General features: G+C 33.6%; 1 protein-coding gene across 1 annotated transcript; it reads right to left on the reverse strand.

Moving 5' to 3' along the window:
* Positions 1-1,106: 1,106 nt before the first annotated feature.
* Gtpbp10 (GTP binding protein 10) lies at positions 1,107-21,707 on the reverse strand. Its single transcript, XM_015502339.2, has 10 exons — positions 21,558-21,707; positions 19,223-19,416; positions 18,059-18,150; positions 17,393-17,537; positions 13,497-13,570; positions 11,797-11,849; positions 8,834-8,941; positions 8,086-8,163; positions 4,002-4,125; positions 1,107-2,078 (listed from the first exon to the last, which is right to left on the reverse strand). Exons 1-10 carry the CDS (start codon positions 21,588-21,590, stop codon positions 1,816-1,818), a joined length of 1,164 nt encoding a protein of 387 aa, XP_015357825.1. The 5' UTR covers positions 21,591-21,707; the 3' UTR covers positions 1,107-1,815.
* Between the last annotated feature and the right edge of the window lie 4,073 nt (positions 21,708-25,780).

Raw genomic sequence — 25,780 nt, forward strand, 5'->3', positions numbered from 1 at the left:
ATAAAGCTGTTAAATATGAAAAAAAGTGGCACTGAAGAACTTTTTCAAAGCTCATGAACTTGTTACTACTTTGTCAAAAAGTAAGAGTTGGAGAAAATTTACATAATAAGCTCATCTGGGTAAAAAATATATGCATAAAAATATCTACAAGAACACAAAACTATTAACAGTGGTCTTCTCTGTGCCTCATGCAGGAAGAAGGGAATGGTTTTTACTTTATATGCTTTTGTACTGTTTGAGTTATTTTATAATAGATATACACATTTATGTACAGAATACATAATTTTTTTTTAGAATATAGTTTTTTTTTAAAGAGAGAGAGAGAGAGAGAGAGAGAGAGAATTTTTCTAATATTTATTTTTTAGTTTTCGGCGGACACAACATCTTTGTTTGTATGTGGTGCTGAGGATGGAACCCAGGCCACAAGCGTGCTTCAGGTTGAGCCACATCCCCAGCCCCCATAAATTGTTTACATAATAAAATTCACTTAAAGGAAAAATTTCTATTTGTAAGTATTTTTGAAATACTCAAGCAGAAATTAGAAATTATAAACTCTTAAAAATTGCTAATGTTGTTTGAAGTTTATATTTCCTAGTTATTCTCTTTACTAAAATTTGAAAGTGGATAATGAAACAGGGAAGGACATAAGAAAATGAGACAGAGCAATCCCCTCCGAAGCAGGAAAATACTACACTTCATAAAAAAAATCTGTAAAAAAAACTTGTAAAAGCTCAAGTCACATATTATTGGTGACTGTCAATATCACTGAACATATATTCAAATTTAAGGTTTTGAGATTTTACACAAGACAACAATTTTTGAAGCAAGCAGGTAGATGACAGATCCAAAACAAAGAAGTAAACTCATTCTAATAATCATTTAGGGAATCCTATATGATTAAAAAAATCTCAATAGGAAAATCCTAAGTAAGGAATATGGTGGACTGGCCATTAATTTGTAAAATGCAATTTTTAGCTCTCAGCTAATATTTTTACTAGTGGTAGACTTAACTATAAAACGATAACTTAAAAAGGTATAGTTTTTGAGTGATGGCAAATATATCAGAAGGTCAGTAATAATACTAAAAAAAAGAGAGGCAAAGCTTCCAAATTAATACCATTTCATTAACATTTTTAAAACTAACATAGACATATAAGATTTATACGTATTTATCATGTATAGCATGGTTTTTGGGGGGAGAGTGGGACAGTACCAGGGATTGAATTAAAAGGCACTCAACCACTGAGCCACATCCCCAGCCCTATTTTTTGTATTTTATTTAGAGACAGGGTCTCACTGAGTTGTTTAGTGCCTTTTTCCTGAGGCTGGCTTTGAACTCATGATCCTCCAATCTCAGCCTTCCAAGCCACTGAGATTACAGGTGTGCGCCACAGTGCCCAGCATAGCATGACATTTTCAAATATGTATACACTGTGGAATGGCTCAATCAAGCTAATTAACATATTTCTTTTTTTATAATGAGAACACTTAAAACCTACTTTCTTACTAATTTTTCAAACAGGATATATTATAACAACTATGGACACCAAGTTGTACAAATCTCTTCATAATAATTGAAATTTATAACATCTCCTTAACCTCTGTCTCCCCATCACCTGGTAGCCACCATTGTACTCTGGAACTCCAGTTTTTTAGATTCCATATATAAGTGATAACACATACATTTGACTTTTTGTGCCTGGCTTATTTCCCTTAATGTAATGTATTGCAGATTCATCCATGTTTTCATAAATGACATGATTTCCGTCTTTATTGGGATACAATAGTATTCCATTAATACTATTTTTACTAGAGTTATATTATATTCTTCCTGGAACTAGTGACGACATGCTTTGATGGTGGCTTACTGTAAGATATTGTATTAGAAACCCTTAAATTAAGCAACTGTTTCTTAAAATGTGCATCATTTTCCTGGTTGGCATGTTCATCCAGTGATTTTCTTATACAGTTTTTTAATTCTTCAATTCCTTCTCCAGTAATTGCAGAGATGGGGATGATATGCTGGAACTCCATATTCCTCTCTGGAATCATTTGTTTTTCAACTAAATGCAGGAAATCTGAAACAAAGAACATAGAGCTAAGATGATAGTCACTGTCTTTGAGAGTAAATCAAAACTATGTTAGAGATTTGATTTGTGAAGCTGGGAACCAAAAACTTAGTATTTTAAATTCCCTATTCCCACTGGTACCAAAACAGGCGGGTGGACCAATGGTACAGAATAGAGGACACAGAAACNTGAACAACCCACAATAAAAAAAAAAAAAGCTAAAATAAATAAATAAATAAATTCCCTATTCCCCTTCTCTAATAAGTTCTCAGAAGTCTTTGAATTTTACTTATGACAATGGTTAATGTTTTGGCACATGTTAGGTATTTAGTAAATACTTGTTGGATGAATATATTTTCAATCAAACTAAGAATAAATAAATAAAAGATAAACAATGAACACAATACATTTATGGGAGTAATAAAATTTCCTTTTGTGGGGGAATCAATAAAGTGAAGCAAGAGAGATACTTGAAAGTTTCTGTAAAAATAATAACATCATTTCGATAATATGATATTCTAGCTGGCCTTAACTGCACAGGTGACCTTTCTCTTTCTTAAAGTATAAGTTTATCATCACTGAAGCTAGGATTCATACTTAAGCTGAAGAAGAAATAGGGAAAGTTCAAGGGATAATTTCAGATTAGTTGAACTGATTACCCTCAGGGGCTAATAGATCTTATGTCACTTTTTCCTTTTCCCTGCCAATGGGAAACGGCAAACAGCACACTGATTGGATGGGTTAACAACATGAACCAGGAAAGTTAAACTGAAAGAGACTGGACAAGCCAACATGGAGTTTGGTTTCTGAGATTCCCAGGCCTCTACGAAAGACCAGAGATACCAATTCAAGAATTATACTGGTCCACCAAAAACAAACAAACAAAAACTATGATGGTCCAGAATAGCTACAAACTCTTGAATCACCCTAACTTCTGGTAAAACCCCTGAAAATTCCCTTTTCTGTAAGACTAACTAGAAAACAGAACTAATGACCTTATAAAGCAAATGACATTAAGGAATAAAGACATTTAATAATATTAGGGAATATTTATATCTTAAAGATTACTTATTAACTCAAGGATAGCTCTAACATGTAAATTAGAAAAAAATTTTTTTTGAGAAGAGAAAGGACTTTCTAGTACTGTCTGCTAGTTCTAATATACTATGATCTATTATTCCCAATTGTTATTTCAAAGATTAAAAACTCAGACAAATTAATACCATTCAAAAATATGTTAGCCACTTACCATGCACCTTACTTCCCCTCACTTGTTCCTCTACAGGACTCAGAAAATTGAAACTATCATCACCATAGGATACAGGTGTTCTACAAAGGTCAACATTTAAAACTGTGGAAAGTACCTTTAAATTCCTTTACACAAAGTGGTCTGTTGAGAAAATTTCAAACAAATCCTTTTAGAGTAACAGCATCTATTTTTCTGTGTCACCCATACAATACTCAAGTTCTTTTTAGAAGACCAATACTCCTCAGAGATCTAAGGAGGTACTATTTCAGAACAACATACCTTTTCAGAACTATTGGCTCTGTTCTTGAATTTAGGGCATATTAGGGGAAAGAAGTTCTAGACCTTGTGAAATATATTCTAGACCTTGTGAAAGATTTCACAGGTAAATGTTAATTTTATTCACCCTTTTAAATTCCCATTCACTATTTAAATGAACAGTTTAAATTTTACTTTTCATAAAGGCTGACATTTTTAGATCAAATTAATCCTTTTCTGTTGTCTCTTCTAACTTGTCCATATCACACATTCTGGAACTTGATAATGACTTAAAATATTACTTAATATGTCATGTGGTATATTTTTTCTTCAAATATACAGTTTTTAAGAGTAGAAACTAACACTTAACATTCTCTACAAATAATAAGGACTTATTAAATTGGAATTAAGTTAATGAGAGGACTTGCCTTTAGGATTCTGGAGTTGGTTCATCAATTCATGAAACTTATTTTGGGCATCTGGCAAATCCATTTTATTAACTGCCAGGAGTGCAGGTTTTTTCTGAAGTTCTTCATTGTACAACTCCAACTCCTTTAAATCACAAGAGAAAAAACCACATACCTTTATAACAGTATTTATATAAATTATTTGATAATGTATTTTTTTAATGACCTAGGAAATCTGAAGCCCATTCACATCACTGAAATGCAATAAATCCCAACAACCATAAAACAAAGTAATTCAAAAATTGTTTCTGGTTATGTCATGTAATAGTACGTGTTAGCTCATACGATTTCTTATAGACAGCTAATGAGTGTCTATAGCCAGGTACAGGCATCTGGCCTTCACAGAGATAAAAATTCATAAAGTCAATGACAATTTTAAATGTTACATCTGATTATTCCTAGAAAAAGTAAATATACTTAGAAATAAATCTTTGTGACTTGCTTTAGATAATACTTTCTTAGATATTAAGAACTGTTGTTTTGCTATTGAGTTGTATTCTTAATATATATTGTTGTTTTCTTCTTATTTTTTTTTAAGATGGGGTCTTGCTATGAGGCCAGGCTAGCCTCAAACTCAAAATCCTTCTGCTCCAGTCTCCCATGTAGCTGGGATTATAAGGACCACTATGCCCAGCTGAATTCTGATATTTTACATACTAGCCTCTTATCAGCTATATGGTTCACAAATATTTTCTCCTATTGTTGTAAAGATTATCTCTTCATTTTGTTGATTATTTCCTTTGCTGTACAGGTTTTTAATTTGAGGCAATTCCATTTGTCTATTTTACTTTTGTTCACTGTGCTTTAGGGCTCGGATCCAAAATAATCATTGCTCAGACCACATTAAGAAAATTTTTCCCTGTATTTTCTTCTAAGAGATTTACAGTTTCAAGTCTAAACATTTATTAGGGGTATAACTCAGTGGTAGAGCAAGTGCTTAGAATGTGTGAGGCCCTGGGTTCAATCTCCAGAATAAAAAAAAAAAAAAAACTTATTTTAAGTCTTTAATCCATTTTGATTTGACTTTTTTTTTTTTTAACATGGGATGTGTACAATATAGGTCAAATTTCATTCTTCTGCAAGTGGATATTCAGTTTTCCAACATCATTTGTTAAAGAGATTGTCCTTTCTCCACTGTGTTCACAGCATCTTTGTCAAAGTTCAGTAGACTGTAAATGCGTGGATTTATTTCTAGACTGTCTATTCTGTTCCATTGGTTTATATGTCTGTTTTTAAATCAGTACCATGATGTTTTAATTAATATAACTTTGTAATAGGTCTTGAAATGAGGTAGTATAAAGCCTGTAGGCTTGTTCATTTTGTTCACAAATGCTTTAGTTATTCAGGGTCTTCGGTAATTCCTTATGAATTTTGTGATTTTTTCTATTTCTGTAAAAATGCTCCTGGAATTTTGATAGGAATTGTGTTGAATCCATAGCTCACTTTGGGTAGCGTATACTGGATTAAAATGGGCAATAGTTCTAAATAAAGACTCCTCAAAAGAAGACATACACATGACTAACAGGTACATGAAAAGTGATCAATATCATTAATTGTAAAAGCAAGGAAAATTAAAACTACAATAAGATATCACCTTATACCTATTAGAATGGCTACTATCAAAAAGACAAAAGAGCCACTGCTATTGAGGATGTGAAAAAAAAAAAAAAAAAAGGAACCGCTATACTCTGTTGGTGGGAATTTTAATTATTCTACCATTATGGAAGACAGTATGAAGGTTCCTCAAAAAATTAAAAACAGAAGTACCATATGACCCAGCAATCTCACCCCTGGGTACAAATCCCAAGAAAATGAAAACAGTATTAAAGAGACATCTATTCCCATGTTCACTGTAGCACTCACTATTCACACTAGCTAATTAATAGAAACAAGGTGAAGAAGTATCCATCAATTGATGAACAGGTAATACAACATGTTACATAAATACATTGGAACACTATTCAGCCATATAAAAAGAATGAAATCCTGTCATTTGCAGCAATATAGAGATCATTATGTTCAGTAAAATAAGCCAAGTACAGAAAGACAAGCACTTCACTACCTACTCATATGTGAAATCTACAACACTTGATATCATACAAGTTCAAAGTAGAACATTTGATACCAGAGACTAGGGAGAATTGGGGTTGGGGGAAGCCTGATCAATGGATTCTAAGATAGTAGGAGTAAAAAGTTCTGGTGTGTTATACTGTACAGTAGGGTAAATACAGATAACAATAATGTACTGTACACTTTAAAACGGTAAAAGAAAGGATTCTGAAAGTTTTCATCATAGAGGAATGATAAATGTTTAATCTGATTTAAACATTTCATATATATACATGTACTGAACATTTATATGAAATCCCATTAAAATGTACAGTTTTTATATTTTTATGGATCAGTTAGAAAATAAATTTTAAAAAGTGGGCTAAGAATTTGAAAAGACATACAAATGGCTAAGAAACACATGAAAACATGCTCAAAATCATTAATCATAAGGCAAATGCAAATCAAAACCATAGTGAAATAACATTGCACTCCCATTATGATAGTTAAAATAAAAACAATGGACAGGAACAAATGCTGACACTGATGTGGAACTATAAAATAGTGTAATGATACAACCCATGTGGAAATGAGTTTGGCAGTTCCTTAAAATGTTAAACAAAGAGTTGGTATCCAGCAACTTCACTCTTAGGTGTATATACGAGAAATGAAAACGTTTTCACAAAAATACATAATATGTTCCCAGCAACATTATTCTGTACAGATAAAAAATTAGCAAACAAAATCATTTTATAAAGTCCTGGAGGCAAGCAACATCTTGTTGTGTTAGAGACAAATCTTATGGTTAAAATCAGCATACACAAAAAGGGGAAAAGAAAGATATAAGAAAGGAGCAAAAACTTGCCAGACATCACAGAACATGCTTCTAATAGCAATAGGGGGCCATCAAAGTTTTTTAAGCAGGAAACAAATACATAAGCTTAGTTCTTTTACAAGATAACTCTGCATGCCGGATATAAAATGGACTGGAGAGAAACAAAACCGAAAGCAGGGGGAACAAACAGGACCAGATACAATATTCCGGTGAGAGGGGCTGATGATTATAAAAGTATGGCCAAAGGTACATGGATGGCTTTCAGAGAGATGTAAAACTGATAGAGCTTGATGTAGGTGGTTAAGAGGACAAAATCCAGAACACCACCCAGGTTTCTAGCTTACATAATAAAGTTCTAGAGATGAATGAGGTTGAAAAAATAAAGAATTCTGTTTTATATATATTATGTTTAAGTGACTAATAGAACATCCAGTCAGAGATGACTAATAGCCTAAATCACAAACAAAAGATGTGATTATCAGATTAGATTTCTCAGTCATTGGTATATTAATATACTTGAAATGAGAATGGGTAAATCTGCACAATAGGATTAGGATATAACTCTAAATAATGTTTTAACTTAAAGGATGAGCAGAGGGCTTGGAATGTACCCCAGTAGTAGAGTGCACTCCTGGTATTTGTAAATTCCCAGGTTTGATCCCTAAGCACTGCAAGGAAGGGGGAAAACAAACAAACAAACATTGAGCAGAAAAGAGCCTAAAATATTTGAGAAATAGTCCACTAAGTAGAAATAAAACCAGAAAATTATGATTCATGAAGCTAAGAATGGATAATGTTTCAAAAAGAAATAGACAATATAACAAAGCTGAAGTGAGGTAAAATGTAATAAATACATATCAGGGATCTGGAATCCCAGGAGAGTTTTATCCATGACAACAGTTTGGGGAATAAATGGATATTTAAGAGCTGCACTGAGCAAATTTAAATAATTCTTTAACTGAGATGTTAAAGAGGTGCAGTACAGGCCGGGGATGTAGTCAGTGGCAGTGGACTTGCCTACCATGTACATGCAGTGCCCTGGGTTCAATTCCCAGTACCACCAAAAAAAAAAAAAAAAAGTATATACTTATTATTCTAATTATTATATTACAAGTCTATGTATTAGACCAGATGAAGAATACAATAAAACAGAAAACCTACTTTTGTAAGCAGTATTATGGTTTCAAAGGCAGTTCTGTATTGAGTTTGGGAAGAAAGCTGAAATCCAGAAATATCGACCTAAAAGAGAAGGAGAGAGCCTTTAACATAAGAATAGTCAGACATTTCTATATTTTGAAATGTTTTACTCTCTTAAGCTAAAAATAATTTAATAATTCAAAATAAGTAACAGAAATTAAATTGTCAAGATTACTATAATTATTCTGATAAAATGCAGACAATCTCATATGTAACTCAAGCAAGCACTCAAACATTCAAACATAGTATGAAACAGATATTGTATAATAATATGCCAGAAAACTTGAGGAACCAAATCATAACTATGGCCAAACTTACATCTGATATAGCAGCAATGCCATTTACATACTCATATACACAGATTACCTACTGCACTTGTTCCACATCTTAATAGACTTAACAGAGTAAAATATGCTAGTATAGTAATGCATCACTTATGACAGGGATAGTCTAAGAAATACATCATTAGGTAACTTCATCACTGAATATCACATCACAGAGTGTACTTCCATAAACCAAGATGGCTATTATGTCATTAGATAGCATAATCTTACGGGACCACCATAAGATACATGCAGCCCATCACTGGCCAAAATGTGGTTATGTAACACATGACTATATTTATTTAATCTTTAAATATTACTTATAAAAATGTTTCTAGAAAAACTAAATTCATACATTTGAACACCACAATAGTATGCATATGACTTACAACAAAAAGCAGTTGTCTAGTTCTTTCTATATGCTTGAGGAATTTGTGGCCCATTCCTCTGTTCATATGTGCTCCTTCTATCAAACCCGGCAAATCAGCAACAGATATCTAATACAAAGTTAATGATTTGATGGGGGAAAAAAAGTATGAAAACCACAGTTCAATTATATCCCAAAATTTTCATGACATTTCAAATACAAACTATTCATAATTTATGATTTCCAATAAATCTTTGAAAAGCCAAGACACCTTTATGACAAAAAAAAAAAAGGGAATCTGTTAAGAATCAAAACCTTTGTTTAAAATATAAGTTCTATTCTAACTTATTAATCTAACAATCTAAAGATTTGGGGGTTTAGTTTAGCATTTACTAGTGACACAAATCTATAATTCCATAAACTATACTGTTAATTAATGAAATTCTCACAGAATTTCAACTTTTATAATCTGATGTTTACAAAGACATTAATTCAGTAAACATTTACTAAATATAGCTCTATAGTTTTAAATTTTACATTCAATTTGTAAATGTCAGCATTGTTTCTTTTCTCTTCATATTATACCAGCAGAATTACTATTTTTATAAAATGAAAGAATATAGTAACCCTATACTCCTTTTGAAGTCTACTCCTTTTGAAGAGAATTATTAACTATTATACTACACTGTTTTTTTTTTTTTTTTCAAACTGAGCATCCTAATGTTTATAGGGAACTCCTATAAACAACAGATGGCCAGAACCCTACCTCCAAGAGATTTAGTTTCAAATTTCTGCAGACCAGACATCATTTATCATTGTCATTCTTAGGTCATGTAAACAACGTCGATGTGCAGCAAGAAATGAGAAGAAGTGCTCTACATTTACTGCTTAGTGTACAAAAAAAATTCATAGTCTTATCAAAAGTTATAATTATATGAAAAAGAAATATCAACAACAGAGATCTCATGTCTTGAAATTTCCTTCACAAATTCTCTACTGATTTCCTTTTAATAGGGTAGAGGAATTTCCATGAAAAAATAAAGATGCATTTGAATTCCGGAATAAAGATACTATACGTTCAAGTTGAGATAGTTTGTTCCATGGGTGGCTTCTGAAGGACAAGAGTTCTTTGGAATAATGTACCCTCGATTTGTTTAAGATGAACAAAAACTGTTAAAATATGCTGGCTTTTTGCCCCCAAATGAAACAGAAATGCACATAATCTTGACTATTTTAACTTTGCTATAGTCATTTACATGGTGGGTTTTCAGTGCTTTTTACATGACCATGCTTAAATTTTTGACATGAACTATCTTTGAAGTGATGGAAAAGTCATGATTATAAGGTGTCTATTTCTTTTGAATAGTAAAAGTTAGAATTTAGCCCATAGAAGTGTATGGAAATAGGTAACAAAGGATGTCTCTATCAGAATAATTTTACTAAAACAACTTTTGCATTCCCTTTGAATAAAATGAAGAAAAAAGGAAAATAAATAAATAAATAAATAAGATTAGGTATAAACACCCAGTGAAGAGGCACACACCTGTAATCCCAGCTGCTTGGGTGGCTGAGGCAAGAAAACTACAAATTCAAAGCCAGCCTCAGCAACTTAGTGAGGCCCCAAGCAACTTAGCAAGACCCTGTCTCAAAACAACAACAACAAAAAAAATTAAAAGGGCAGGGGACGTGGCTCAGTGGTTAAGCACTCCTGGTTTCAATCCCAGGTAACCAAAAAAAAAAAAAAAAGGTATAAATGATATTCCTTTTTTTTCTAAATATTGTTCTCTAAAGTCATGGTATACAGTATCTATAATTTTACTTACTATTCAATATTCTATAATAGTTGTTATATTTTTATCAATATTAAAAATGAATTTAAATCTTTATGTCTTATGAATTACATCAGAAAATTACTTGAACTCCATTGACATCATTTTCACTTACATTAGGGTTCATTCTTGGTGGTATTCATTTTATGGGTTTTGACAAATGTATACTTCACCCACCCTTACAGTATCAGAAGAATTGTTCTACTGCCCTATAAATTCTCTGTGACCCATCCCTCCTTCCTCCTTAACCCTGGCAACCACTGATTTTTTTGCTTTCTCCTATCTTTCTAGAATGTCATGAAGTTGGAATCACACAGTATACAGCCTTTTTAGATTGGCTGCTTTCACTTATTAATATGCATTCAAGATTCTTTGATATCTTTTCATGGCTTGATAGCACCTTTATTTTTAGAGCTGAATATTTTACTTTTTAAAGTAAACATTTGTGTAACATTCCATAATAAAAGGTATCTTGGTTGTTTCCAGGTTATTATGAATAAAGTTACTATAAACAACCATATGCAGGCTTTGCATGGACATGAATAAAATCTATAGTTATTCCTTATAAATGTTTAAAAACTAGATGAATTCGAAACCCCCATTAAAACTTTTCCCCGGGGGCTGGGGTTGTGGCTCAGTGAGTGGTACAGCGCTTGCCTGACACACGTGAGGCACTGGGTTTGATCCCCACCACCACATAAAAAATAAAGTTATTGTTTCCACCTACAACTAAAAAATATTTTTAGAAAAATGAATGTGGGAATAAAAATTTAAAAACTCCCCTCCACAAAAATAGAAAGTTAGAATGAAATTATGTCCATGAATTTAGAAAGTATTGTTTGGAAATGCAAAATACACTACAACATTAAGAACTTGTAATGAGAAGCAATAGATTAAGGAAGACATGATATTGTAGGAATAAACTGGATGTAATATTTGGAAGAACAAGAAACTAAATTCTTATACAATATTTTGCTATGACAGTGCTGACAAGAATTAATTTGACGACAGCTTCACTAAAACATAAAACAAAATCTTGTTACTTTTTTCTCTGAACACCCAGAAATTGGCAAATATCATAAAGCCCTAGTACCAAAATAAAGTATCTCATTTCTAATCAAACATTTTACTTAAAACAAAATAAAACCCCACTCACCTGTTTAAAATCATTGTACATAATTTTTCCAAGTTCAGGCTTTAATGTTGTAACTGAAAGGAAAAAACAATAAGGCTAGCATAAAGGCTAGCTCTCTTTAAATGGTCTCAGCATTTTATACAGAATCAATAATATTTCTTTCCTGTGAACAGTTTCAGATTTTTTCTAATCTATTTGAATAGAAGTTACAATTATCTTTGCCATTTACAATATATTTGAAAAAGGGTAGACATAGATTCTTAGAATCTGCACAGTTGAATAAGCCTAATCTAATTATTGGGTCTCAAATTTCTTCTTTTAAGCTTAAAGGAACATGGTAAAAATGCTTGAGGGCTCAGAATTTAGGTCTCTATCTCTGGGTCCATGGGTGAAAATTCCCTAGTTCTTTCTCATTTGGTTATCCTTAAGTCTTCCCGATTCTAGATTAGCCTCTTTCCTTTTTTTTTGCTTTTCCTCCTTTTTCCTTCTCAAGAGCCCTGTACATTAAAGTAAATACTAGCCTTGAATTTATAACATCTAGTCCAAAATTAACTCTACTTCATCAGAGTCCAATTTTAGGATGGCTTAATTTTATTTTCCAGATTAATGTCACTGTATGTCTTTTTACTTAGTAATGGTACAGATTCTATCCTATTCAGTCATACTCTCAATCCAAGCTTTCATTCTATCTATCTAGTTAGCACAATAGCCTAAAAGCTACTCTTTCTACATACACCTATGTCCAATACCAATCAATTTCTAAACTATGGGCAGACAAAAATTCTTGAAAAACAAATCAAATAATTTTGTCCATTGCTTAATGGCTTCCCACAAAACATAAGATATTAAATAAAATGAAATAAGCCCACATGGTCTGTGTAATATAGTCTGTACTGACATCTCCAGCCTCATCTCTATTCCCTCTTTCCCTTAATTCATGTTCTCTAGCCATACATATCTCCTTGCCACTAATAAGTCTTTTGTTTTTTTAAATATATTTTGCACACATTTGTTTATACATTATACATATTTTTAAAAAAATATTTAGTTTTTTTAGTTTTATGTGGACACATAGCTTTATTTTATTTTTATGTAGGGCTGAGGATCAAACCCAGTACCTCATGCATGTAAGGCGAGCACTCTACTACTGAGCCACAACACCAGCCCACTAATAAATCTTTGAGTAAAAGCTGTTTCATCTGATTTAAAGGCCCTTCACCTTTAATTCTTCTCACTAATTAATTCATAATTATTCTTCTTATCTTGACCCAAGCATCACACACTTCCTCAAGGTCACCAACACTCTTTCTTTGATCACTTTTATATTCCCTTTTATTTGTTAGTAATATATATATATGCCTTTCCTCACTAGTCTATAAGTGCAACTAATGTTAGAACCTTGTAACCCCATAACCTAATGAAGTTCCTAGCAATAAATACTTGTTAAATGAAAATAATTACTTCTGTCTTCCTAGTATCTACTACAGTGCTTGATAAAGTGTAAGTAGCTTATAAGGAAATCAAATAAATGTGCAACAGAGAAATAAATTAAATGAAACAAGTACAATAAACTTTCCTGAGATTATAAGATTTCAAATAAGAAATATAGGATTGAACTGACCAAAGGTTTTTACGCAGAAAACTTAACATTTTATACTCAGAAAATTTAAGCCTTTAAAAGTTTCTTTGCACATTAAAATATACAATCAATTTATACTTACATGCATAATCTGCTATTGCAGGTTTTGCATGAGAAATCTGACTTAGCAAAGAGGATTTTCCAGCATTTGGGAATCTAAAGTGAGAAAATAAAATTATATATTATAACATATATCAATATTACTAATACTTGCTTATCCCTGAATTCCCAACAGTTCAAGAAGTAGACTTTTTGAATATTTCCTGAATTAAAAATAAAATACAGGAGTTGGGGGTATAGTTTAGTTGTAGAGTACACACTTAGCATGCATGAGGAACTGGGTTCAATTCCTGACACTAAAAAAGAGTAGAATATAAATCTAATAGAATCTGCAAAACTTGAAAATAAAATATATTTATGAAAAAGGTAAAAATAAATTCATGAGCGACATCTGAAGTGTTTCAGAAATAAAAGATTAAAATAATTTATTCTAATTATTTAAAAACCTTTGAAAATCACAAATAAATTAAAAAGACTGACAATCTACTATCTCCAGCCAAACACTAATAAAATATTACTCATTTTGTTTTTTGCATTGTTTTTTAAAAAATGAACATTTTCAAACATACACATCAGAAAAGAGGAATAATGAAACCCACGCAGCTATCACCTAACTTCAACAAATATTAATAAGTTGCCAATACAATTTTTAAAGCTGTTTGATTAAACAGAGACACAAAAAGGTCCATGCATTACAATTAGCTGATGTCTCTTTTATCTGTTTTGATACAAACTATCCCTCCATGTGTTTTCCCTTTTCTATTTATTTTTAAAGAAACAGGATCATTTGTCCCGCACAATTTATTTTCCATTCGGGCATCTACATGATTATCACCTAACATGCTCTTTTGCCTTGGATTTTCCATAAATTGGCAATTATAAAGTCTTCATTTAAAACAAAACAAAAAACTTGGTTGGCCTGCTTTTTAAGTAAATAATATGAGCACTTTTCAAGGATGAAGCTTAACTTGCTATTTTCTATTGATAAACATTTAGATTGCCTCCAATATTTTGCAGTTAATTGCAAAACATATATATATACACACACCAGGTATACACTGTTAACAGTCATTTCTGAGTGGTGGTATCAATAGATAATTGCTTTTATCTTTCTGCAAACAAATGTATATTATTTGTACATTTTCTTTTCTAAAAATTTTAAACAATGCCATGTTTATCCATAAACCTTTGTACCTATCTTTAACATCTTTCTTGGGATAAATTTCTAGGTAAATAAATGCCGGATTAAACTATATGTTCATTTTAAAGGCTTTTGATTTTATTGCTATATTTCCATCAAGAAAAGTCTACCAGGTATTTAAAAAGTACTAAGAATGGGGGTTCTTAAAAGTTTATTTTGTAAATTTTACTCACATTATTTGAATAAACTTCACTAACAAATATTTACTGAGCACTGACTGTAACAATCTGAGCATCAGAAATTCAGAAATTTAGTAATGAAACAAACATGCCTTTAGTTTTCATTCAAATTTGAGGAAAGTCTTCTTTCAAAAATTCTGACAAACTTTTATAGGGAATAATGGTGTAATACTACTTAAAAATTCTATAAAAATTTATAGGCTCTAGAATGGAGCTCTTTAACAATTTTCTTCATAAAAAAATCTTTCTATAATGAATTATGTGAGAATTCTTAATGATTATTTTCCTCTAGACTATACATTATTTTCTCATATTCTGTTTTACCCAGGCTCTTATAACTTCGGAAAAAAAGCAAATTGTACCCATTTCTGTCCATGATTTTTTATTTAACATTCTTTTAGTTTTTGATGAACCTTTATTTTATTTATTTATATGTGGTGCTGAGAATCGAACCCAGTGCCTCACACATGCTAGGCAAGTGCTCTACCACTGAGCCACAGCCCCAACCCTTCCATCCATTATTAAAGATGAGAAAACAAAGGCTTAGAGAAGCTATGTAACTTACCTAAGACCAAGCCAGCCTTTTAAAGATTTGAGATTCTAACCCAAATAGTCCCTTACCTTTAGTACTCAGCCTTGCTATGTTTGTTATAGTCTTAAAGGTGTCTCTTTGGAATCTGAAAAACATTTTCTACTAAATGAGGCTGTGAATGGCTGGATTTCTAGTTCTTGTCCACAAAACCCTATTAAACCCACAATGTTCCTGAAGAATATAGAACATTACAGAAACTATGCCTCACAATTTTCATAACGGTGTCTTAGTTAAAAAAAATAAATGTAGGGACTGGAGTTGTGGCTCAGCGATAGAATGCTTGCTTACTATGTGCAAGACATTGGGTTTGATCTTTAGCATCACATAAAAATAAATTAAAAAAAGGTATTGTGTCCAACTAATATATATATGAAATTAAATGTGAATGGCAAGTCAGGAAAACACCTTCCCTGTTATAACATTAGCAAGAATAGGCCCTCTGGGCACTCTTAAGTCAATAGTGGTTAAGACCTAGTGGCTGGTCAGTCAGGGCAAGAAGTACAGTCTGATAAAGAAGTAATAGTCTGATAAAGGAGAAGTGAGATGGCTGGAGAGAAATATGAAAAAAGCTTTAAAAAATAGGCATTGGAAAAGCAAGGAAAAATTTGGAGCAGAGTATCAAAAAGGCAGCTTTCCTATCTTTTCCACTTGAAAAACGGTTAGTACAGTAGCAGGGAGCCAGAGAGAGGGAGAGGGAGAAGAAGAAGGAGAGAAAGAGAGGAAAGCAAATCAAAGTTTACCCTTCCTATTCCTACTCTCCATCTTGCTATCTATCCTCCTGTGGTAGGCACCAGCACAGCAAATCCCTCAGCTAAATGGCACTGTTTAATGAAAGAGTGGAGAGGACAATATTAAGGTATGCAGTACTAAGAATAGACAGATCCTAAGCAGAGACATAAAGAAACAATGACAACAAGATCCATTTCAATGCCCCAAAATGTGTAAGTCTGAGGACTGAGAATGTCCATACTGGTCTTTACATATTTAATTAATGATACTTCAATCTCCCTCTTAACACCTGAGAATATCTTAATCATTTTTTTTCTTTCTGTGTACTTTTAAAAGTATGGTTTGTTTGGATTTCTAATTTTATATCAGTAATATTTTTTAACCTTCTCATTATATTTCATTTGACTGAATTTATTTTTCTTTATTCATTCTCTCACATTCCAATGATCAATACAATTGCTCTGATTTTCTTTTACAAATGAACAGTAACTATGAAACTCTATATCAACAATCTGAAAATAATTCAAGATGACACCTGCATAATATGAGTTTGAATTGCAAATCTCACCTCAGTGCAGATTTTTTTTTGTTCTGGAACTTGGCAAAAACTTATGCAGAAACTTACAACCATACATGGCACCATTTGCAGTCAAGGTAAATGTAAACAAACAAAACGTTCAGTACAAAACCACAACTTCATAAAATTAATTGCAGTACAAAAGGCACTACTGTAATAATTTCTAAGCCACCTCTTGTTGCTATGGTAATAACCTCAAGTGTTGCAAGTATCCACTGAAAAATTCCATGTAACCAAAATCATATCTACATGAGATGCCTGTCTGTCCCATAAATTGCATATAATAGTAAAAAGTGATTTCTCAAAATTTTCATGACACATAAGGCATGTAACATAAAATATGACTGTTTACGTTATCCATATGGTGTCCAGTCAAGAAGCACGCTATTACTAGTTAAGTTTTTGAGGAATCAAAAGTTATATGCATTTTTTTGATTGCAGGGGAACAATCATGGGGTTGGCTGGTACCCCAACCGCTGTTCAAGGGTCAACTGTGTATTTGGCACAAATACAAAGTACACTCACAGCACACAAATTCTATAAACCAGAAATAATTCATGGCCCAAATTGTTATTTACATTTATTTCCTACTTATGAGCTGGCTCACTAAAAGTATGATAAAAATATGCATGGTACATACCCTACCAGGCCTACATCAGCTATAAGCTTCAGGTCAAGGTGAATTATTCGTTTTTGGCCTTTCAATGGTAAAAAATTTGTAAGAAATTTACCACCAATGCCACCTTCAGCTATCAAAATTCTGTCTTCCTCTTTATTGAGTTCTCCTTTAAAAAAGGGAGAGAAACGGCAAAAATTAATAAGTGAAATCAATAATGCGGTATTTTTCTGCCAGAAAAACATCAAGAAATTTCAGTTTACAAATCTAAAGGGCTAAAGCACAAAACCAAGCTTCTTTTAAAACTCTGACCCCCACAGGCCTGTAGATATAACTCATATATGCCTAACATGTACGATGCCCTGGCTTCAATCCCAGTTCTATCAAAATAAGTATAATAAATATATAAGTCTGACCCTGGAAAAACATTTCTGTAAGCAAATGAAAAAGACCAATTATATGTTTTAAAAACAAGTAGTACTCTTATGTCTTTAAACAATCTTAAATCCAACAGTAAGTTTTGAACAACCTTTATATACATTTTAGAAAGCTCTTTTTATAAACTAGAAGCTAAAATTATTAATGTTAAAAAAATTCTTCTGAAACTCAAGAAGCTATTTTTTAAGACCCCCAATCAGTTTTTCAAAATGTGCATATTTTTCACAACCTTATAAATGTCAATAGACTCACCTATAATTTTACCATTTTCATCAGTTACTGAAATACCCACAGGTACAGGGATTTCACAGTCTTTTCCTTTAGAGCCTTGCAGTGCACTAACCCTTCAAAAAAAAAAAAAAAGAAATAAAAAACTAAATTAAAATAAGAAAAACTTCCTAAATTAAGTGGTTTATGCTTCAAACAAATACAAAGAAGAATAGCAATCAACTCTTCTGGGTAATGTAGATAGTAAATGATCAAATACTAAAGGAAAACTAAAATTATCCCTACTTATTGCATGTTGGACTACTGTATCATATAAAAATGGTAACAGGTAATGATTTAAGTTACCAAGCTAACCACCAAGTCATTTTAACCCCAAATGAACTAAGATATTACACATCTGGAATGAAAAATCTCATTGTGACAATATAAGCTAGAAAAAATGCAAACTAAACTGCATAATAAAACATTTAAAAAACTGATCTCAAATAAAAGGACTTAAATTATAAAAGGATAATGTGGCTACTCTTAAACTGCTCATGAAAAATAAATTAGTACAAACTTAGTAAGTCCACTTCCGGGAATTTATTCTCCTCCAAAAAATATTGAACAACTACGTAAAAAGCATCTACACAAGGATGTTATATTGTGGTCATAACAGAAAAAAAATTAAAGTAAAAACAACTATAACCATGAAAAAAATGTTAAGTAAAAACAGGTTGTAAAACATTGTGATCTCATTTTTTTCCTTTTTTTGTTCCACAATTATACATATAATTACCTTGTGCAAACACAGAAAAAAGTATTAGAATAAGTAAAAAATAGTGGTTATCTCTGGGTGAAAGAACTATAGTTGATTGCTTTTTAATGGTGGTACAGAGAAGCATAGTTGAAAAAGATTTCCTAAAGGTTGTCCAAGATAATTTTAGAATAGTGGGGACTCACATCATTTTTTCTCTATCAGGAAGGGCAGGAATAGGAATACAGAAAGACACTGAGAGAAAAAATGGTTAAAAAGTTTAAAAGCTCCAAATGCACAGACCCAGCTTTTCATGAGTTAAACATTTTAGACCTGCTCAGTTATAAATACAGGATATAATTTACTTCAAATTACCAATTAAATTTTATCTGATAACTTTTTTTTCTTTAGGTTTAATTCTATAAAATTAAAGTCATTCAGTAAGCACTTACTGACTATTTGCTCCTTCTCCAGCCACAAACCGTTTCTGAGGATATTTGTCTTTAAGTTGTTTTAAGGTCATCTTTTTATGGGCTACAACCCAGACGTCACCACCTTTTCCACCTTCTCCACCTAAACGAGGATAACCCATTCCACCACTCCCTCCTTTGGCGAAAAGTCTTAGGTTATCGATAAAATTTCCATACTTAAAAAAAGAGAGAAAACATTAGGTATCAAATGTGTCTATCAACTTAGAACTTCCAGTTCTGTTTCACTAAAATTTCTTTTTATAAAAGAATAAAAAAATCGCTTTCTTTATGCCAATTCTAGAGCCTTTACTTAGTTCACCTCCCATCTCACCTCCTCTCCCCATTCCTCTTAGGACTTTTCAGTTATTGATTTTTGTTTCATTTATCCTCAGGGTCCCCTTTTCATCCTAAATTTTCTCTCCTGGGTGATTTCAGTCCATATCAATAACTATCACCTAGGTGAGATATTTTCTATGCCCAACCTGTTGAATATCTCCACCAGGATGTAGGTTTTTGGTAATTTAAAGCAACTGAGAGCAGGGTCTGTATTTAATTTATATTTGAAACCCCTAAATTATGTAACTTGCTGGTGGATATCACCTGAATGTATAACTGTCACCTCAAAAACAAAATATTGGTCTGGGGACAGCTCAGTGGCAGAGTACAAAAAGTGCAAGGCCCTGGAATGGATTCCTAGTACTGCAAAAGAAAAAAAAAAAAAAAACCCAAACAACAAAACAAACCCAAAATTTCCCCACCCCAGAATTTGTTTCTCCAATGTTCCCTCAAATAATGGAATCATAGCTATTCATTGAGACAGCAGAAATAGATGTCTTTCAGACTACACCTGTTTCTTTCCCAGAAGCCCTGCAAGCTCTCTCCTTCCTGGTACCACTGCCCTAGAACCTTGACCAATACATTAAATCCAAAATGGTCTTTAGATGCCTAGTTATTTCTTCCTTAATGCATCCTCCATCTTGTTGTCCACAGCTATTTTTCTGAAATGAATCTGATCTCTACTGCTGTTTTCCCCCTACTCAAAAACCATGCATGGCTTTTTGGTCTTACTAAGTAAAAAAATCATAGTACTGTATTCAAAGCCCTTACCAGTATCATTTTCATTTGTTCAATCCCTCCCAATTGCCTCTTCATCTTGCTCTTTTCTACATGATGTTCTGCCATGACTCCATGACACTCTGCTCATGCTTTTCTTCTTAGAATGTCATTTTTTCCTATCATAAACTCTTCTAAATGCCATATTTCCAATGTTCCCTCAAATAATGAAACCATACTTTGGTTCCATTATTTGAAAGAACACTGGAGGAACAGATTTCTTAATTCCTATAATCAACACTTAACCTGACAATGCTGGCTCTCAGCATTTTTATTATACCTCTATTATTACATTTTTGAAACTGTATATTTTACCTGTTTCCCTCACTAAATCAATAACTTTTTGTAGGTAAAGATACACGTATTAACCTCCCAGGCTATCAACACAACTTACAGAGTAATTTCTTAAATTAAAAAATTTCATATTTTTAGTCATTAAGGATAGTTCTAAATTTCAAGTATATCCAGGAAACTTTTATAAATCGAAACACTGACCATTCTTATAAAATTCTTGAGGAAGGTTTTTAAAGTTCCATTTAACATGCGACATTTTTTTTAACCCTTCTAGATTCATCAGATTCACAAGTTTAGTCGCTCACTTAAAAGGAATATCTCAAGGTAATCGTCAGTAATAAAGTAAGTGTACAAAATATGATGTTAGCAGAGGCCATCGTAAGCTTTTTTTTCTGTTGGTTTTTTAAGCAGCTGTGAATTTTTACAAAAAATGCTACACAAAAGCTAGCCTAAATTTTCTGCAAGACACATCGATTACACATTTCCGTTTCCTGATAAAGTCCTCTCTAGAAAGATCTTAAAAGCAGTGTATTGAAGGGAAATCTATTTTTTAAAGTCTACGATTAATACTTTAAAAACTCAATATGTGAGCCCAAACAAAAGCAAAACAACCCTATACCCCACATACAATATATTTCGTGCCTAAACGGCAGGCAGGTACCCCATTTCCTTCCACGTGCACACAAGGCCCCTAAAGAATCCCAAATCCTGTCGCCATTCGTTCTAATCACTCAATGCAGCACTCTTCACCTCTACAGGCAAAGCCCGACACCAGGGAGGGGTCGAGAGGACTCCTAAAGCCAAGCAGAAAAGAGGCCCCTAGAAAGAAAGCAGTTGGGGGAAGCGAGGAAGACACAGAACCCTCAGCTGGAAATAGGTGCACCAGGCTGAGGGACACCAGAAAACGGACCTTTCTGAACAACGCGCAACTGCAATGCACCATAACGGCGCGGGGCGATTCCCTCCCAAGGAAGCAGTGTACTTTCTTGTGGCGCGCCGCTTACGTCACAGCCAGCCGCCGTCGGGCTGTTTTTTCTTCCGCAAGCGTCTACGGACTGGCGCATGCGTGGTACGGAAGGCTCGCGGTGAAAGAGGTGCATGGGCTCCTGACGTCGCTTGTCCTGCTCTGGGTGAGGCAGCAAGTCTACAAGAAAACCGGAGTAAAGCCCTGAGAAAAGGTCGAGAAGTAGTGCGCCAAGGGACCTTAGGGTGCAGAATTGGTGCCTCTGGAATTAACATTTCGAATGGAATAGAACTGGAGACTTGACTGACTGGACACTGGAACTTGAATTTTTATACTAATTGAGAAAGATGCAAAGTACCAGAATCTTTAAAGTGAAAATCTTCCAGCAGATTTAAAAGCAAATCATGTAAAAGACAGGGAAACTCAATTGGTAAAACAGTGCCTCCAAAGCTGCTGATTGCAAGGATGAGCGGAGTAATCTGCCAAAGCTGTTGCTTGGAGAAACAATGAATTTAAAACTTGTGGCACAAAAGCATTATTGAGAAAAGTGTCCAAGATTTGAGATCTCTAAGAAGACTCTCGTGCAACGGATAAAATTAAACCTGTCTTCAATTATTTGTCAGTAGCTTTTTGGAGTCAGATAGCCAAGAGCTCTTATCTGACTCTCATTTTTCTTTTCTTTTCTTTTCTTTTTTTTTTAATTAGAGCTTTATAATTATACATAGTAGTTGGGTTCATCCCAAAAACACACATGCAAGGAATTAGAATTCAATTTGCAGCGCTCCTCTGTGAGAATTAGAGGTTACCTTTCCTCAGCCTGGGCAGAACCATCAGAGAATAGTTAACTCTCAGGCATCTTTTTTCCCCGCCTCTTCCCATGCTCCCATACAGTGAGGAATGTAGACATTCTTAATGGTCTCTCTACACTGATAGTTTTATAATTTTTTTTAACCATCACGACTAAATTTATAAAATCCTTTTAACACCTCAATATGACAATCTCTTTACCTCTCAATAAGGACAATGAAAGGTGCATAAACTATCCCGCACTGTCTAGATTCTTTCACTGTCATTGGACCTCCCTCTTCACCATCTGTGAAACTGTAATTAGCGTAACCTGTAATTCTTGTATGAATTTTCCCGCACTGTCTTCTTTAGTGTTGACTAAACATTACAGTAATGCTAGATATAAAAGACTATATAGCCTAATTAGAATTAGGTAAGACATTGAGTGATCTTGACCTATTTTTTTAATCTTGCACAGTCACCTAAGAATTACCACTAAGTCAAAGCCATGATCCATCCAGCCCTGCATTTTATTAAGAGTAGCCCCAAAATGGATGGAACTGGAGGACATTATGTTATGTGAAATAAGCCAGGCACAGAAAGACAAATTCCACCTGTTCTTACTCATCTGTGAGCATTAAAATCTGATCACATAGAAATAAGGAATAGAATAGAGAGGTCCCTAGAGGACAGGAAGCATATTGAAGAGGGGGTGTAGTGATTGGGTGGATAATGAGTGCCAAAACACAATAATGTTATGTGGCACAATAGGATAACTGTAGTCTACAGCAAGTAATTATACATTTCAAAATAACTAGAGAAGAGTTTGAATTTTCCCAACACAGAAACAATAATATTTGAGGAGATGGAAATGCTAACTGTCATTATCTGATCATTACACACTGTATACATGCATTGAATTACGAACAGTACCTCATAAATAAGTATAAATATTATATGCCAATTAAATGTTAGAATTTAAAAATTAAAATTTAAGTTAAGGGCTGAGGGTAAGCTTAGCATGTTCAAAGCCCTGGGTTCAATCATGGACACCAATTATTATTTTGGTTTTACTTAAAAAAAAAAAACAGTAGCCCAAATTCATAAAACCTATTCTAGTGTTAGTCATAATGTATGAGAATCTCAGGTAAGAGTTGTTGGGTAGTCAGAACCAAAAAATAGAGTTCATTGAGTTATTTTGTCTTGTCACTTCTGTTGATCTTAAATACATCCGACATAGTTTTATATCTTATTAGTAGGATCACAGGATGGGGTTGAGATGAATCACTGCCTTTTTCTTTTGGAATTTTGGTGAATATCATGACATGGTAATTTTGTGCTATGCCAATTCAGCTATAACTATGCTTCCCAGAATTTCCTTCCTTATTGTGGTTTCAATTTTATGTTGGCCACTAGGGACATTTCTCTGAGATTTGGAAGAAAGAAGCAGCATCCATTATGCTCTGAAGGTTGGTGCCAGGCCCCAGGCATCACTACTATGTTCTTTGTATGCCAAGGAATTCATGTACTTGTGTGTGTGTGTGTGTGTGTGTGTGTGTGTGTGTGTTTTTTGTTACTGACATTCTGCCTCACTTTGTCTACATAGTATAGAAACCAGTTCGACAGCTTCTCCTACTCCCAAGAGATCTTCAAATTTCAATTTCTGGACCAGTACCACATGTAGCAATATGGACAAAGGCACTAACTTTATCTGCAGGTGGCCTGTATCATTGGGGTTTGATGTTAGGGTTAGGGTTTAAGTTTGTCCTTTTGGCTTCTTATTTGTTCTTGCTTTACCCTCCAGTAGGTCCAGCCATTTTTTCTAACTCTCTTACGTGGTAACTACAATTTCATGCTTACCATCAGTTGCAGAAGCAACATCATTGCACATACTTCTTCAGCACATCCCTTTGTGGTCCCTTTTTAGTGACTTTTCTTTGATCCTCCAATGATTCCTTTTCAGATCTTTATTTCCTCAGTTTTTCCCCAAACTGTGAAAAATTATAATACCTACAATAAAATCCTTATCCATAAACCATTTATAGAGTCTACTTCCTTGACTGAATCCTATTTGATATAATGCCTACTTATAGAAAGGACATAATATCTTAATTACACCCCAATGGGAGAACTTAAAAACACCCCAGGTAACAGTTGTCCTACAAATGGCAAGGAGGAATGTGTGTTTAGCCTGGCAGGATAGCACAGGATGGCTTACAGGATAGCATACACCAAGCAATGCCAAAGGACTTTGAATGTAGGAAGGAATTTAAAAAGGAACCTGGATGTCTATTCTAGTCTACCCTGAGAATATGCTATAGCTTGGGTCGTAAGGATCCCCTAAGTTCATGTGGTAAAGGCTTGCCCCCCAGTGTTGTGCTACTGGGAGTTGGTAGAACATTTAGGAAGTAAGGCTCTGTGACTGGTGTTCAGGTCATTGTGGCATGCTCTTGAAGGGGATAGTGGGACCTTTACTCTCTTTTTTGCTTTCCAGTCAAGGGATTTCTATTTTATTTTTTTAGTTATACATGGGCACAATATTTTTATTTTGTTTATTTATTTATTTTTATGTGGTGCTGAAGATCGGACCCAGGGTCTCACATGTGTGAGGTGAGCGTTCTACTGCTGAGCCACCACCCCAGCCCTGGTCAGGGGATTTTGCTCTGCCACGTAGTTCCACCATGGCATGCTGCCTCACCACAGGCCAAAAATCAACAGGGTTAACTGATCATGGACTGAAGCCTACAACACTGAACAAAATAACCTTTTTTTTAATCTTTGCAAAGGGATTATCCCAGGTTTTTGTTATAGTTATGTAAAACTGGCTACCAGTATATTTATATTCTCAGTGAAGTAAAAATTAAAAAAGAGAGCTAACTCAGAATGTGTCTGTTTCTTACAGAGATTCAGTTCTTTAATAACAATTCCATCTCTACTCTTTGCTTTCAGATTATCATAAAAACAAATAAATAAAAAGAGAAAAAACCCAGAAGGCCAGATGTTAGGAAATGCTTGACTTTACTTTCCAGGGTTAAGTATTCTGGCTGTACTAAAAACTTGGTGGAAGTTGTGCATGCTCCCCACCCAGAGTCCATGTCATATACACACTTTCAGGGCATCCCCCAGTCATCTAACTTTTTCAGCCACGCCCCACCTGCCTATAGTTATCACCCGATCAGTGGATTTCAACTAGGATGGATTGATTAGGTTATAGCTCTCACAATTCAATAATTTCACCTCTGAATATTCCCACATCAACAGGAGTTTTTGAGGGGAGAACCTCATATCTAAACTGTAACATATTTTGTGCCAATCTCTAGAAAAACGTGAAGATCTCCTTTTTATAAACTAGTAGGAAGGGTTACATGTTCTGATGGTTAAAA

Source organism: Marmota marmota, unplaced genomic scaffold (assembly GCF_001458135.2).
Source record: "Marmota marmota marmota unplaced genomic scaffold, marMar, whole genome shotgun sequence".
Lineage (NCBI taxonomy): Eukaryota > Metazoa > Chordata > Mammalia > Rodentia > Sciuridae > Marmota > Marmota marmota.